This window comes from Chelmon rostratus, chromosome 18, assembly GCF_017976325.1.
Source record: "Chelmon rostratus isolate fCheRos1 chromosome 18, fCheRos1.pri, whole genome shotgun sequence".
Classification (NCBI taxonomy): Eukaryota; Metazoa; Chordata; class Actinopteri; order Chaetodontiformes; family Chaetodontidae; genus Chelmon; species Chelmon rostratus.
The window spans coordinates 14141570-14157993 of NC_055675.1; the positions used below are offsets into that span (position 1 = coordinate 14141570).

The following is a 16424-nucleotide window of genomic DNA, read 5'->3' on the forward strand; positions in this document are numbered from 1 at the left end:
TTAATGAGCAACTGGACTACAGCTGCCACAGCAATTCATGATCAAGTCTGTGGGCTATTGTGCGCGCTCACCTCTCCGTGTGCAAATGCGTATTAATGTGTCATCGAGAGGGTGAATCCTCCCCAAGGAGGCAAGGCGTTTGCAATATTTTGAGAAGAAAAGCAAGAGAGAGATCCAGTAAGGTTTAAAACCACCTCACTCTGCTATTTTGAGAGCCGCAGCGCAAGATATCAGTGAAATTTATAGCTCCCTAATTTTAATGTTTGGCTCCCATTTATGACTGCTGAAGCATGAGCCAGGGGAAAACGAGTGGGGAAAAATGAAACAGTGGTCCCAGGGGGGATGAAGACATCATTAAATGCCAGTAATGTCCGGAGATAAACCTAGGGAAAGTGGTTTGCTGGCCGCAGTAAAACGCTAGAGGACAACCAGCAAAAGACTGCAGGCCATTTGAGGCTTCGTGGTTGGTCAGTAGAGCTTAAACATTGAAGCATTTTAACAACATTGAGAGAGGCAGATGTTAGATAGCTGGACATGGAGGACACTGAGGTGCTTAATGCCAGTTAGCTTTGGGAGGATGCATCAAAATGCCACCTATTACAGTACTGATCACTTGCCAAAAACTATTGCCAGTAATGTCTCCAACTCTAAATATATTCGCCATTTTGAGCAACCTTTGGTTACTCTCGCTCTAAAACCTTTACAAGTACATAAAGCTAAACAAACTCACGGGTACATTTAGAAGCCAATGCAGAAATGTTGGCAGAGGCGGTTCCAGCTCTGTTATAATGCAGTGGGACAGCCCAACAATAAATCCCATCTTTTCACTGTATCAGAAGACGTGTTGATTCGTGCCACAAACTGGCTCAGACAGTGTGGAAAAAAGGAGTCTACGCAAGAAATTTTCACTGGATAAAAGCGTAATATCAGCCAGTTTTTAAGTATCTTTAAGCTGCAGCCTCCGACCCTGACAGAAATAAACATGATATGTTATTTTTACGTTTTCTAGGGATGGAGGTTCTAGGGATAAATATGAAGAATCGATTACTCCCTGGAAACATCATAGCAATATATATGGTGCATGCAGCAAACATTAAAACCTATTCAGAGCCCTGAATTCCATCAGAGGAAAACCATCTGCACTGGTGAACCAACCAGCAGATTTTCAAGAAGCTGAGAGTTGAGCCCACAAACTCTTTGTGTGGAGGGGTGTACCACCAAGAGACTGACTGTCCCTGGAACATGTAGGTTTTGTGGTGGAAAGTTATCTGCAAACTACTTCACAATATGTACATTTTTCCAAAGAAGAATGATGAGATATTACAGAAAACAGCATTTTGGAGGCCATTTTGAGCTCGATTGTGTTAGTTTTGCCCTTGTGTTCTAAGTTTACAGGCTCGGGCCATCGCTGTAAGCCATTACTAGCCTCTGACTGCATTTGAGCTACAACAGCTATTTTCATTAACAATTAATCTGCCAGTTATTTTCTTCATTAAGCAGTCTTGTCTTTTTAAATGTCCATCACATTTTCCCAGAGCCCGAACTGATGTCTTCAAATTGCTTGTTTTGTGCAGCCAACAGATGATTCAATTTACTCTCACAGAGAGCTGAGAACACCAGCGAATATTCACATGTGCGAGGATGGAACCAGGGAATTTTTGCATTATAAAAAATGATTTTAAATGAGGGATCAATTATCAGAATAGCTGTTGTTACTCTTGTCAGTCAACTCACTTATATGAATTCGTCCATGCGGTGAGAGACTTCTCTTTTCCTCACCAATCTCATTTTTGAGTAAGTTAAGAATTATTACTTAGTTATGATGGGAAAACGTGGATTTCAGTGTGCGTTAAGTATGAATCCAGCCTTTTATACAACTAGTGGTAACGGCCAAAATAGCATTCCGAAAAGATTTCTTCCCCCTGCCTGTAATCCAACGGGTATTAAGAACATAATGTGATTACTCACACCCTAGCTTATCTGCTTATACAGTGTGTTCTTTAAATTTGTGGATGAGTACATTGACATGCATGCAGTGATTACGCATCTGCATGCTTGGGTGAGTTTGTGTGCAAACGTACGTGCTGGAAGCAGCTGCGGACGCTGGGCTCGATGTTGGAGCCCCCGAAGGCGGCCACCTCCCCCAACTGCTTCGGGATCTGGATGGCTTCGTGGAGCAGCAGGCCGAGCTGCCTCTGGTCGCACGTGTCACCTGCCGACGCTACCTGGCTGAAGAGGTCTGAGCGGGGGAGAGTGTGGTGGAGGCGGATGAGGGAGAGAGAGAGAGAGAGAGAAAGAGGAAGAGTCAAAGCACGTGGGTGGCATTTAAAATAAAAGCTATAGATATAAATAGATGTAGAGGGAGAAAGTGTGAAGTATAGAGTGGGAGGGAAGCGTGCGTGTGTGTGTGTGTGTGTGTGCGTGTGTTTGTGCATACATATTGGTGGGAGGTGGTGGGGAGGATGTGGAAGAAATCAGGGGAAGATGCAATTTTTAATCTTTCTGTCTCACTCCTTACATGCCAGGCTCTTTCTCCTCTAATCTCTCTCTGCCTGCCTCCAACTCTCCACCACATCCTCCCGCAGACTGACAGAGGTGAACTGGGTATGGGCGCCTGCCCAGTGACACGCAGGCTCCGCCAGTTAACACACTGACAGCGTCACATTTTAGATGAAGCTATGACAAAAATTTGCCCAGAGCTCAGGCACAAACTGAGCAAAGAGAGCATGCAGAGAAAGAGGGGAGGGAGAGGGAGAAACGAAGGGCATGACAGGTCTTTCTGCTCCGCTTGCAGTTGACTTTGATCTCTGTGTGAGGCCTGGCCCTGATGCCAGCTCCTGTTATGTGTGCCCGTGTGGTACGTGCAAACAGCGGCAATGATGTGTGCCCGTGACCCCTTTCCAACACACACCTCTCGTGTCATCTGACTGATCAACGCCCACGTCTCCGACTCGCAACTTTCTGCTACGAGATTACATTTGACATATGCAAGTGTCGCAAAAAGAGTGTCAAATGGCGACATGCCTGGTTAGGTGTGTGTGTGTGTGTGTGTGTGTGTAGCTATATGCATGGGAATGACAGCCAATGAGACTCTAAAAGAGTAAAGGAGGAAGGACGCAATCAGGCGTGCTTGATACCCTTCTCAGGCTAATAGAAACTGCCAGTGGAACGAATAGGCTCAGGGATGCCATGATGGCGGGAGAAAGGGAAGAGAAAGAGGAAGAGGGGAGGGAGGATGGAGAGAATGAGGGAAGCAAGAGGAAGTAAGACAGGACGGAAGACAAAGTGGCACTGCTGGATGGATGAACAATGGTGTGAGCAGTGACAGCGGAGGAAGATAGACAGTGAGAGATAAAGCAGCAGAAACAAAGAGCAGGAAGCCAAAATGACAGTCTCCTCCCAGTGCGTCGAGCCTATATTCACACTCCCTAATCCTCAAAAACAAATCAGAAAAAAAAAAATTAAAGAAAGAACAGGGAAAACGCGTAGGAGGTCTCTCATCCAATTAGACGAGCCATTCTCCAGCTTCTCTTTCTCTCTACCTCCCGCCCTCTTTCTGTGAGTTTGATTAATACTGCTGGGATTATTGCCATGCCGAAGCAGTGTGGGATGGACTCGCCGCAGACTGATCTGGGCACGGGGGGGGCGGCGTTGTGGTTAAGTGCATGTATGCATCAGCAGATATCTTACTACTCATTGGCACTTACATTTGTATTTCTCCTCTAGGTGTCCCTTGCAGAGAGAGAGCAGACCGATCTTCATGGACAGGACGCGGATCTTTCCACTGCGACCACTGCAGGGACCACACACACACAAACACCCACACATGAGACAGTGGCAATGAGTCAGTTTTACTTATCGTGGGTGTATGTTTGTGTACAAACAGTATGTCTGTGTGTTCACTTCTGTTCAGATCTGAATTACATGCAACAGTGACAGAAAATCATTATGTGCTTGGAAAGAGAAGAAACTTCAAGTGTGTGCTTCTTTCATTGTGTGTGAGAGCTAGGGAGATCACAGATGCTTTTTCTGTGTACCCACAAACAATGTTTAGATCAGTAAGCCTGTTGGTTAACAGCGTGGGAACACACGTGCGATTATGCAAGCATGGCCGTGCTGTTTCGGCGAGTGTTGAGTGTATTTGAACATGCGTGTATGCATGTGTGCGCTCAAACAAACGCAGTGTGCAACAGCCACTCGCATGCCAACTGAGGCACTTGCTGGTGCATATAGCAAGTTGACAATGCATACGCAGAGTATAAGCATACGAGTGTGTAAATATGTTTAACATAATCATCATGCACAGACCAATGAAGATGGATTTGAAAATGCAAGCGTAGAGTGATGTGATGCATCAGTCTGCCACTGGCATCCAATATGATTTAAGAGATTTGACACGCTGTATTTTCTGGAACATGAAGCAAACTTTATAGGATGGAGGTGGCAACATGCACGATTCCCAGGTTTTGTCAAAATCTGCGACACATTCAGAAAAGAAAGGAGGCCAGTTCATAATGCTTTGGCCCGAATGTGAAACAGGTGGCATACGTACGTGTCGTAAACGTTGAGGAGCCAGTTAAGACACATGTCAACGCAGAGCGGCACGTTGACCAGGTCTTTGTGCTCCTGCTCCAGGCCGTCGTAGATGGACGTCAGGCAGTTGATGACATCGGGAACGGACAGCAGCTGATTGTTGTTGGTGAGCTTGTGCTGCTCAAACGTGTTCTGGGCCACGCTGAGATCCAACAGGTCCACTGCAGATGAGAAGGGAGAAGCGAGGGGGGGGGGGGGGGTTGTGGGTTGGATGAGAGGAGGTAGATGGAAAAGAAAATAGAGGAGGGCAGGAGAGAAACATTGAGGAGACAGAAAAGAGGAGGATTGGGAGAAAGAGGTGAAAGTGGAAAAGGGAGGAGAGTGGAGGAAGGTTAACAAGAACAGCGAGAAGGAACAAGTTAAAGGAGGAATCACATGAGGGGTGACAGGGACGAAAAGAAGAAAAAGAGCGAGTCAGAACCATTAGTGACCTGTCAGACTCGTACAAGGAGGACGAGGAGCTGAAAATGGCACAGACTATTCATAGAGGCACTTCAAAACTGCAGACTTGACTGATATTTTGTCCAAAATAGTTCAAAACAACTATGTGCGAGAGTCTGCCAGGAGTATAGACGGAGAACAGACACATCGTTGTGGTGAAATATTAATCCCAGAGAGAAATCTGAACGGGAAAAGACAAACGAGGAAAAAATGTACAAGAGTCAGACGAAGAGGGGTCTAGTTTCTTCCAGTTTTATTTGTTGGCTTCATCTTCAATGACAATGCAAAAAGGAATACTGTATTTCTATAAATGTTTCAATTACACTTCCATCATCTTATATACTGTAGCTATCACTTATGGACAAAAAGAGAGTGGGAAAATACAGAGAAAGTTGAACAAAACAGGCTAATTGAGTCCTTTGGGACAATGCTACTGAACAAAGTAGCCAGATGTGTGCACACACAAACACAGCAAGAGAAAACAAAGTAATTGAAATGTAGATAAAGCACAAGACACTTTCAGCAGCTGTTGTTCAGTAGATACTGCCATTCACACGCATACACAGATATTGTTGTCTAGTTTGTTTATTATTGAGTATTATTTTCTTAAGTGTTCTACTCTAGCGCATTGTTCTGACGCTCATGTTGGTAAATACATTTATTCACTTTCTTAAGAGATCAACACCACTCTCATATCTGTCTGTTAAATGAGACTGGACCGAGCAGCCACTTAGCGTAGCTTAGCACGGAGACTGGAAACAGGGGGAAACAGCTATCCTGAGACATTATATCTCATTTGTTTCTTGCAGAGAATGTACTACTTGCTCAGAACATGGGTAGAATTAGTACCCAGTATGCACTTGGGCCGCCATGCTTTCACATGACCTTTTACACATACTGATGGGACTCTTACTACACTTTGTGCTTTATTCAAGGTCCACTGAGAAGGTCAACCACTAAACTCCATCTCTGTTCAAAACTTAGTTGGAAAAACAAATGCGTAGTGTGCTGTCTGCTACAGGTGAATAATTAGCATGACCAAAATGAGGGCCATTATAGTATAAATACTGTATAGACCAGATTTATTACTCAAAGGTCTTTATCTGATTCTTATTTAGAGGTCTGGAACAATTGGCAAAAATGGACAACAGTTTTCATAAGGCATGTAGTTCTGTATGCATGTCTTGTTCCGACCCTCTAGAACTTTCCAGAAACCATTTAAACCCTGCTCCCTCTCCTACAGCCCTCATCCCTCTCAACTTCTCTCCTCACTTAAGTCTCCTCATTTGCCCAGTTGCTCGCTCCTTGTCAGCCCCTCCGTGGCTTCCTTGCCTTTTGTTGCCCCCTGTTCCCCAGACAGCACTAATTACTGGGGTGCATCGACGTGTAGCGGGGCACAGCAGGGCAGCCATGCTGCCAGAAAGAAAAACTTCACTTCTCTCTAGCTTTCTCACTACACGCGCGGGTATGAAGCTGAGAGGCTGTGGCACATTAGCAGGATGCCACGCAAGCTCATTTGTGCTTCTCCAGCCCCCTGGCACAGACTTAACCCAATTAGCCGTTTTATAGTATCCCTGTCATGTGTGTTGGGACACACACACGCACGCATGCACGCACGCATGCACAGATAGACAGACAGACAGAGAGACAGACATTCTTACAGGCACACAGGTCTCCAAGCACAGATTCCACAAGAATCCAGGCTAATAACTAATAACTACTGAACCTTCTGCTGTGTGTGTGTGTGTGTGTGTGTGTGTGTGTGAGAGAGAGAGAGAGAGAGAGAGAGAGAGAGAGAGAGAGAGAGAGAGAGAGAGAGAGATAGAGAGAGAGAGAGAGTGTGTGTGTTTTGCTCTGTGACTGTTCTAATCTAATGGATGAAATTGAATTGCTGTGCCCCAAGTCGAAATCAGTCAGACTAATACATTCCCGTCACAAACACACGCGTGAGATCGGAGAGGCAATATGAGATAGCAAACTAAAACGCCTGGATCATTCAAACTCATTAACAACCAACAAACACAATAACACACTTTGATACCCACGATTATTCAGGTACGCAGGCCAAAGCTGCACACACTCACACTCACACACACAAACACACAAGGCATTTGTTTCACACATCCAAACGATGCAAACTTCCTACAAACAGCAGGATGTAAATGAGCAGTGTGGGCTCGCAGCATGTGCTCCTATAATAATGTCAACAGCTGGATAATAGTTAACATTTGTCACCATTACGATTGCACTGAGCTGAGCCCACGTAGCTGCTGGTTGGAACCTCACAAAAGGGGGAGTCTGCATGCACCTGCAGTGTGTGTGTAGATGGGGCTGATAGCCACCTGAGACTGGAGATAATAGCCGCCTTTATCAAAGCTTCCATTGTGAACAAGAAAACAGCAGCTCTCGTGTTGAGAAAAATGTTTAAAAAAAAGCACACCCTAAAAAAATCCCACCTGTGCACGCACCAAATGAGGCTATGCTCAGCGGGCTTAATACAAGCACCAGCTGTGACTGTGCATGGACAAAACCTTGCATGCACACAAACACACAAACACAGCCAAACATACGCAAACACACACACACACACTCTGACAGGGTGTGTGTAATTGTAAAGCCAAAATATCCTTGGCTCCTACGCTGGTCTGGCACAGCGCCTGCAAAGCTTCAAATCATTACTGCACCCAGACTTCAAAAGAAGCAGACCACGACTGTAGGTATTAAGGTGTGTATGAGTGTGTGTGTGTCTTACTTACAGCACAGTGCTTTCTGTAGTCTGCGGATCTTCATGGCTGTTCGGTATGCTGAGAATCTCACATTGTTCAGGTCCGCTACAGGCAGGGATAGAGACACAGAGATGAATGTTTTGGCAGAAAAAAAACAAAAACAGTGGCAGAAAATCAGAAAACAAAGTGCAACAGAAATATGCCTACTGGGCAACATAAGAAGGACCTCTGTCTTCAATAAAAGCCGCCTTTTTGTTAGTTACTGTCTATGGAGATGACCGAGGAAAAGGGTGGCTAATGTGGACAGTGTAATTAGGTTAGTGAGTTCTGTCTCAGTGGGGGCTGGTGCTATTTGTTGAGCTGCTGGCCTACAGCAAACACTCCCAAAGTTTTACAGCTTATTACTTATCCGGCTGCTCATTAAAAAAACAGTCACAGTGGCCACCCCACAGGGACAGAGACATGCATATGGGTATTAACAGGGAGCAAGAGAGAGAGCAAAAAGATCAGGGCGCAATTTCCAAGTTAAATGTAAAGAGTAAACTAACTAGACAAGAGGGAAATCGGTGTACAAGATTTTGTTGATCCCTCACTAAAAAACAGCCCTCAAATAGATCAGGAGGCCCGTCAGGGTGCCATCAAATGTAAAACATGCAAGATACAATTTGCAAAATGAGTTTCCTCTCGTGTTAACCTTGACACGTTTCACAAAACAAAAGCCACGCTTGCAACCAATGTATGAGCATGATAAAACCCTGCAGTAGCTGCGGACCTACCTGCATGCTTTACTAATCTTACTAAAGGGTCAGTCAGTCAACGAAATTACAGTAAAACATCTTTGATGAGTCGCCTGTAGTGGTATCTGGCAATGTGGATAGTTTTGAGTTGATTTTTCCAAGTTTCCAATATGGTGCTCAAAGCACTGAGAGATTACATTAAACAAATTCAACAGCTACATCTCTTTTCAGAATCAGCAGCCCTTTTACTCAGGATAATGCACAGAACACACAGTGACAAGTTTTGATTCAACATGTTCTGACCAAAAATGCTATATAACAGTTCACAGTGAATTCTTTGAATTACCCAGAGTGACAATAACGTGGTTTCTGGACAGGAACATAGCTGGTGATTTTTTCAAAAGATTTTTTTTTTTAATACTCGGCGTGTGCAATATCTTAAAAACACGGGCAAACGAAACCAAAGTATCTGCATGGCCTGACATCAATAGAAGTAACTGAGAAAAGATTTTTTTAAAATCACTTTTTCAGGGCCTGCACACACTGTGTGATTCCATGTGTGTGTTTCTTACCTAGCGACTGGTAGAGCTCTGTCATCTTTGGATGGTCCCAGCAGGTTGTCTGTGTCTGGTGACTGAAAACCACAAAAATAGAGGAGAACCATTAGACTGACAAACACGAAAAACACATAAGCTGACGTGCCATCGGGACAGGAGCCACTGATGTCAAAACACACACTTAGAGATACTGAAAACCACTTTCAAGGCTTATCACAAAATAAAAAATATAACACTATGACAGACAAAGCTACCTCCAAAGCTAAGAGCACACAAAAACATATGCACAAAACTGCAACACAAGAACCTTGCAAAATGAAGACACGCCTGGAATTGCACACACGCTAACATCACTACTATCATCATCATTTGACATGTGCAAACACTGACAGCTTTATTGCAAACTCTTTTCTTAGTGGGTCTAAACTGTGGACAGAGGCTACATATTCCTCCACAAATCATAAATCACACACAGAAACCAAAAACAGCAAGAAAACACACACCACTCACAAACAGACATAATCCTTGTCCCTCACCACAGGCTCTGCCTCTCTCAACACCATGGGACATAAATATGAGGGGACCACGTATAAACAAACCAGAACTAGTTTAAAACCGGCACTCAAAAATTAACTTCAAGAAAATGATCAAGCTTGGTTCCCTTCACACACAGAACAGCAAAGAATCTGACGGTATATATATATATATATGTCAGTATATCTATTTGAGCTCTGCTGACCGTGGTGTATGTGTGTGTGTATGCGTGTCAAAATGGCACCTAACTGTCAGGCGCCACACTTAGATCAGCGTAGAATGTTTGAGAAGACGTCTGGAAGGCGATTTTTTGAAATGAGAGTTGGATGCAGAGGCTCCCCTGCGGTTTCCGCGATGGATTGCTCTCCGCTGACAGGCAGCAGGAAGCGCAGTCCAGCGCCGACGGTGAACTGCTGTGGCAAAGTAGACAACAGGAGCCCTCTCCGTACATGGATGATCATCGCTATTCAATGGCCGTACACGACTGATGACCTCTTTCACATCTGCACATGCTGCGCTAATGCTTGGCCCTCCCTGTGCTGAGGATGGGCTCGTGTTTTATTTAGACGGGCTACAAAGAGCTCGCCTGAATTGACAAAAGGGTTTCTGCGAACCCAAGTCGGGGGATCTGATGATATTTGCTGCACGCAAACACACAACTAGGAGGAAGAATACTGGCTATCATGGCCACAATTCTCAGACAGTTACTGTCATAGAACATTTTTGCCATTAAAGCTTAGAAGGGTACATCACAGACAAGATAGAGCTTGTACAATGATGTATCGCGTCGCATTTATGTACACACACATACACACACACACCAAGAGGCAGGCTGCATTTCCATCAAAAAAAGATTAGGAAGCTTGTGCTTATATCCACAACTCATGAATGCCATAATGAGGACGACTGAGTTGTCAGGTTCAGCTGTCCTCAATGCGTTCCCTTCAACTCATTCCCTTAGTAATGCCTAAGCAATCTTTTTGTTGTCCTGCAGGAGGGGGGGGGTGGGGGAGCAAACTAGTGACACATTTACTACAAAGCTGCTACAGTTTAGATAACACAGCGGGAAACATTCATTGGCAGGAGGAGAGGCATCAGAGAATATTAAAGAGCAGGGGACAAAAACAGAGATTTTCTTGGCAGATATCTCAGAGCTTCTTGGAGATGCATACAGAAGTTATTCAGTAAATACGCCGCTTATACAGATAACTTATGGTCTGTATTTGCTTTCACACCATAAACAAACCGAGGGACACCTGTGCACAAACAATAACTTGATTAGTTGATCAAAAAACCACCAAGATGTTTTGTGATTACTTCTTGGTTTGAGTCATATTTACATTCTGTTTCCAGCTTTTTAAATGTAATGATTGGCTGCTTTTCTCTGCTTTACATGACTGAAAACTGAATATTTTAATGTTTTCGACTGTTTATCAGACACAACAAACAATGTGAAGACCAGCTCTGGTCTCTGGGAACTTTTGGCATTTTACACTGTTTTATACATTCTATGTATTAAAAAAATCAACTGAAAAACAAATCGATAAAGATGATCGTTAATTGCAGGTGTTGGCAGGATTCCACTTCTGGATCTGAAAGATAACCAACAGTGAGTGGTTATTTCTGCTGTTCTTGGCCTAACTGTGAGTGAGAGCGTCTGGGGGTGAAGCCGCTCGGGTATTGAGCAATCCATGTGACATTTCCCTTCATCAGCATCATTAAATGGCATCTCAGAGCGAGCAGCAACAAATCAAATGGGGTCACAGAAGGGGATACTGCAGCAGGCGGAGGAAAGATGAAATTTATGTAGCCACTCGGGTATTGTGAGGTTAAAAAAATAACCTACATGATGTTTTTATGAGATTTCTGTCTCAGCGAGTCAGCATAGTAGGCTTCTGGAATCTGACAGAAGAGAGTGATCTGACCCTCAGACAAACAGATCAGCACCATAACAATTAAGACATCAAAATTAATTGCCATTTCCTTTTGATGTTTTCTGTGTAGTGTTGCCATTTCCAGCTGCTACAGCCATAGACCAACAGAAGGTTAAAGTGGTTTTGCTAATTACGATTTTTCTGCTACTCTATAATTATTCATAACCACAATTTCCCACAACTAGTGACTATGTCTGTCTTTCCTACAAAAGGAACCCATTTACACCTGGTATTAAAATGTATCCAGACACGCTATCTGGATAAAAAATTATCTTTGCCTTGACACCTGGTATTTTAAATGCTCCTTATCCTCATTGAGATCAGATCTCTGTCTTCAAAAAACTGCATGAGAGTAATTTGAGGTGGCAGCAAATCAGACTCCCTAAAACAAAAATAGAAAACAAAAAATAAACAAAAGGAGCTTTGGGGAAACTTTGTGAAATGCTGTCTACATCAAATTCTTAATTATTTGTCCCCCTTGTAAATTATGCAAATTGAATACATTCAGTTCTTCCTTCTTTGTTTGTCCCAGTGTTGCAGTGCCGGTGTGGAGGCTACTCTGTGACTAGATTAATTATATGCCTTGTTAACAGCAGATCAGACCACACACCTTCACAGACAGTTATTTCTAACTGTATCGCATTCATTTCCCACCCATATTGCTTTAATTTTTCACTCAGCTCTAAAAGGAACTCATCTTTTGGCGCTTTCATGACACAGAACCGACATATATTCAGTAATTAGAGGCGTGTCTCTCTCAGCCTTCGCAGTTGCTTGTTCTCTTAATCTGAAGAACAACCTATATTCTGTGTTATATGTTGTGCACGGATGCTAGGATGTTGCACAAATTGCATGCACACCTATCAAAGATCTGAAAAAATTGCGAGCCAGACTACTTCCAGATGTGGTCAGGTAGATTGATCACCTTCCGATCATGACACGTTTACAACTTGCATTAACGTGTGTTTTTCCTTAGCAGGTAGAACAGATATGGACCGCATTTTAATACCAGGTGTAAATGGAATGTAAAAGACCAGAAAATGTAAATCGGAAATTCCCTCTGGGATACGCCCACCTGCCCCATGGTCAAGGGTGGACGTATAGGGCAAGGGGTGGACGTATCTCATCAACCGTTGGCTACAGACCAGCCAAACACTTCTGCCCAACTCTTTGCTGCTGGGAGTTTGTCACTGTCACACACTGAGAGGGCTTCCTGAATAATCATGAGTGTGCAGATGAATGATTACTTGCGTATGTGGGTATCCAAAGAGACAGAATTAGTCAAATATCTGAGTAAGTGAGAGGATTTCGGGATTTTTAAATTTTTTTTTTCTGTGACAGCAACCTGCCAGGCTTATCAAGGAGTGTCTCTGACAGGTGATAAGTGCCTGCATTCACCACCTGACATCTTCTGTCTTCCTTCTGGCTTTCACAACTCCTCCTCTGCCTCTTTCTCCTCTTAAAACATTAACCCCTTCCCTCCCGAAGTTATCAGTATTCTCCTTTAGAAATACAGGTCAAACAGCTTTGGATTCTTCTTAAAACTATGTTCGACCGAATTTCACTTACATAACAAAGACACCCTGAGGCAGTGGCATGGAGTCCACTCGTGTATATAAAGGCTGTCTGTTCTGTTCGAGACAACTAACTTCACCATGCATTTCCTGACAAAAACACAGACAGACAGTACATCCAGAAAAGCTTTGGAATGTAGAGGAGACTTTCTCTAATCTTTGCAGATGCAGTCTTGCTATATTTCCTCTCAAAAAGCCCACAAGGCGTGAGAGCCCACCCCAGAAGTGCCAGAATGGGTGAAATGGGACAGTGTGTGAGGTTGCCAGCATGAGGCAGCAGGCACAGAAGCCATTTGATTTTCCCCCAATATGTCGCTTGAACTCCTCACTGCAGGGGGTGGACAAGGCGCAGTTTTAATCAGGGGCCCTTTGTCAGCTCAAAGAAAAGAGGCAGAGCATGAGAGGAGATGGAAGAGGAGACGGGGAGGGGTTTGGGGAAATGAATGTGTCAGCGACTGATTCGGTTGTCCCAAGGATGTCACGGCACTGAAAGCAACCTGTGATTAGTCCTGGAGATGGATTTAGAGTTTGGTTTTCAAGCTGCAAATTAAGTGAGTATGTACGAGTGTGCACCAGACTGCATGTAGAACTGCGTGCGAGGGAAAACCACAGAGGGCAGCGTAAAGCAGACGACGTTCGGTTTGAAATCAAAGAAAAGCTTCACACTCAGGATAAAGTTGAGAGAGGATTAATTCTTTTCTTTCTGTGACTGGGAGGTAATTTAGGGTTAACGTGAAAGCAGCCACGGAGAAGAAAAAATCTGGTCCAACCAACCCAGAGGCATCGACAGAACATATGGCGTGTGCTCACAATGGGTCTGTGTGTGTGTGTTTGGTTAGTCTGAGCTTGGTTCCAGTTGGACTTCATATGCATCTTTGGGCAAGCCTTTCCCTGCCAGCGTGAGAATGTGCATCTCTATTCGTGTGTCCAACTGCATGTGTGTGTGTGTGTGTGTGTGTGTGTGTGTGTGTGTGTGTGTGTGTGTTGCTTTTGTGTGAATGCCCTTGTGCACATGTTTTGTTGGTGCGAGTGGGCGGATGTTGGTTCATTGGCTGGGCACATCTGTGATCACAGGCTGCTGTTGACTCTAAAGTTATAAGCTTGTCCTCCGAGTCGTTGCCTGTCTGGCTTTCATCTCTGATCCCATACTAGTGCCAAGCTGCGGGCCCAAACACGGCACAGGTGTCCCTCCCTCTCTCTCTTTGTCTAAATCCTATTTTTCTCCATCTCTGTCTGTGTCTTTATCATCTGTCTGAAAACATTTTATCTTGACCTCCTCCCAAATAGAATTTTCAATTTGATTCAATAAACTGAATCCGCGGTTTTAACTGGCTGGTTTTATGTTGCATCAAAACTTTTTGGAGTTTAACCTATCACTGGGACAAGACTACACTGTAAATCTTCATAGCTGTAGCTTTTATTGTGGGTTATTTTGTGGACAATGGCACAAGGGGATTTTTTTTTAAAATGGCTAATTGACAATTTAACTGAGGCAGTGACATTTCGACTCAGGGCACAAGGCGATTTAAGAAGGGCAGCACTAAAAATTAGGCCCATTTTATCATCCTAAATCCCAAAGCAGGGCTGGAACAATGTACCAACTGGAAAAAGAGAGAGAAACAAAGAAAGGAGGAGAGACAAATGATAGCTGAAACTGCTACCCTCAGATTTTTCTTACCAACGGACTAAAATACAGGTGAATTCAGTTTTGGTTAGTCAGCAGTTCAGCCACATACGATTACATGCTTTCTGGATAATGAGGTCCGTCAAACTTTCAGACATTTCCGGAACAGCAGAGAAGCTGTCTTGTTTGCTACCAGCACAGATCTTCTCTCTGCCCATTTAAATTGAAACCTGATGTTTGGCCTCATTTGGCAGAAACAAGAATAGGAAGCATGGCATCAAGCTAAAGTTGTTATAGACACTATTAGAACGGTGTGGGAAGCAGTGCAGGGATTAAGCCAGGTATTATCTATTCAAAAGGAGTGCTAATGTTGGACTGAATGAAAAATGTGCAGGTGAAACAGCCAGAATTTTGATATATACAGGGGAGTGAATTGGCAGACAGAAGCTCCTAATTGGGAGTAAAATAAATGATGAACGTGTAGTGAATGTACAAAACAATAACAATATCTACCTGCCCATTCGTAGGTGATGTATGCAAGAGAGGTCGTAGCATTAATGTGAAAAGGTTGAGAAGACTTAAGTTTTAGATTCCCTGCAGAAAAATGCTTGAGATAACGAGCTATTTCACATTCAATCACAAACTGCAAATTAAAAACAGAAACTCGACCCCATCTGCACCACACTGCCCACATGTGGGGCTACCTTGAGGAGGAAAGCAGCTGGAAATCAACCTCACAAAGATGCCGGTTAAAGTCGTTACGTGGCGGGGTAAGGAACACAAAAAACACATAACTCTGCTTTTTTACAAAATACTGTGTAGTTTGTTCATTTCAGGCCTCTAAAATTTAGTCATATTTAACAGTCTGAGTCAGGAAAATCACTTGTGTATTGTAGCGCTGTAGTAGCGCTGTTGTTTAATGCACTAAACAAGCTAGAAAAGTGTTAATAAAGGAGATGGGGACACATACCAAAAAATAAAGGAGGTGTTGTTTTTAAAGCAACAGCAGTTCTGCGGACAATATCGTGACAGCTCTGCCATGAAGGCCTACCATTGTACAATAATCATTGACACACACAAACACACACAAACACAACCTCATACAAATTATACGGACACAAAGACAGCTATCGAAGCAATTTCTCGCCACTTACTTGATGTAATATGGAACCTTATTCTGAGAAACTGCACGTTGCCAGGGGAGCTGTACAGAGGCTGGAGAGAGAGAGAGAGAGAGAGAGAGAGAGAGAGATAGAGAGAGAGTGTGTTAAGCAATCCAAATCGCAACACCATCTTAATAAACACTGCACAATTTTTGCATGCAGTACAGTAATCCATTTAGTGTTTGGGGCTTGACTTGAAATAATTCTCACATCTAACACTTCCATAATAACATAGTCTAGCCATGTAAGGAAGACTCATGCATGAAATTGAGAGAAAAAAAAAGTAAAATGGGTATTGTTTTCTCAGCAGAAAGAAGGTGGAGGGAGATAATAGGGCATGAGAGGGAAAATAAATTAAAAAACAGAGGAAAAAAAACTGTTGAGGAAAGGTGCCGCATGCTCAGGTTTATGTTAATCTTTGTGGAATACGAAAGAAGACAATAAATATTAACAGGCCAAGGAATTTTTTTTAAATGCCACGCTGATACAGTGTAAAAACCAGCTTAATATAAGACTTGAGAAGCTCTCAAGAGCAATACGG

At 43.5% G+C, this 16424-nt stretch overlaps 1 protein-coding gene across 6 annotated transcripts in view; it reads right to left on the bottom strand.

Moving 5' to 3' along the window:
• utrn (utrophin) overlaps window positions 1–16424 on the bottom strand; it is a 177206-nt gene that overhangs the window by 33654 nt on the left and 127128 nt on the right. For all 6 annotated transcript variants that reach the window (XM_041958496.1, XM_041958494.1, XM_041958492.1 and 3 more), the window contains 6 exons: window positions 15875–15935; window positions 9070–9131; window positions 7791–7865; window positions 4553–4754; window positions 3708–3793; window positions 2082–2239 (listed from right to left, as the gene is read on the bottom strand). In XM_041958496.1, coding sequence (XP_041814430.1) covers window positions 2082–2239; window positions 3708–3793; window positions 4553–4754; window positions 7791–7865; window positions 9070–9131; window positions 15875–15935 — 644 coding nt within the window. The remainder of the gene's footprint in view (window positions 1–2081; window positions 2240–3707; window positions 3794–4552; window positions 4755–7790; window positions 7866–9069; window positions 9132–15874; window positions 15936–16424) is intronic.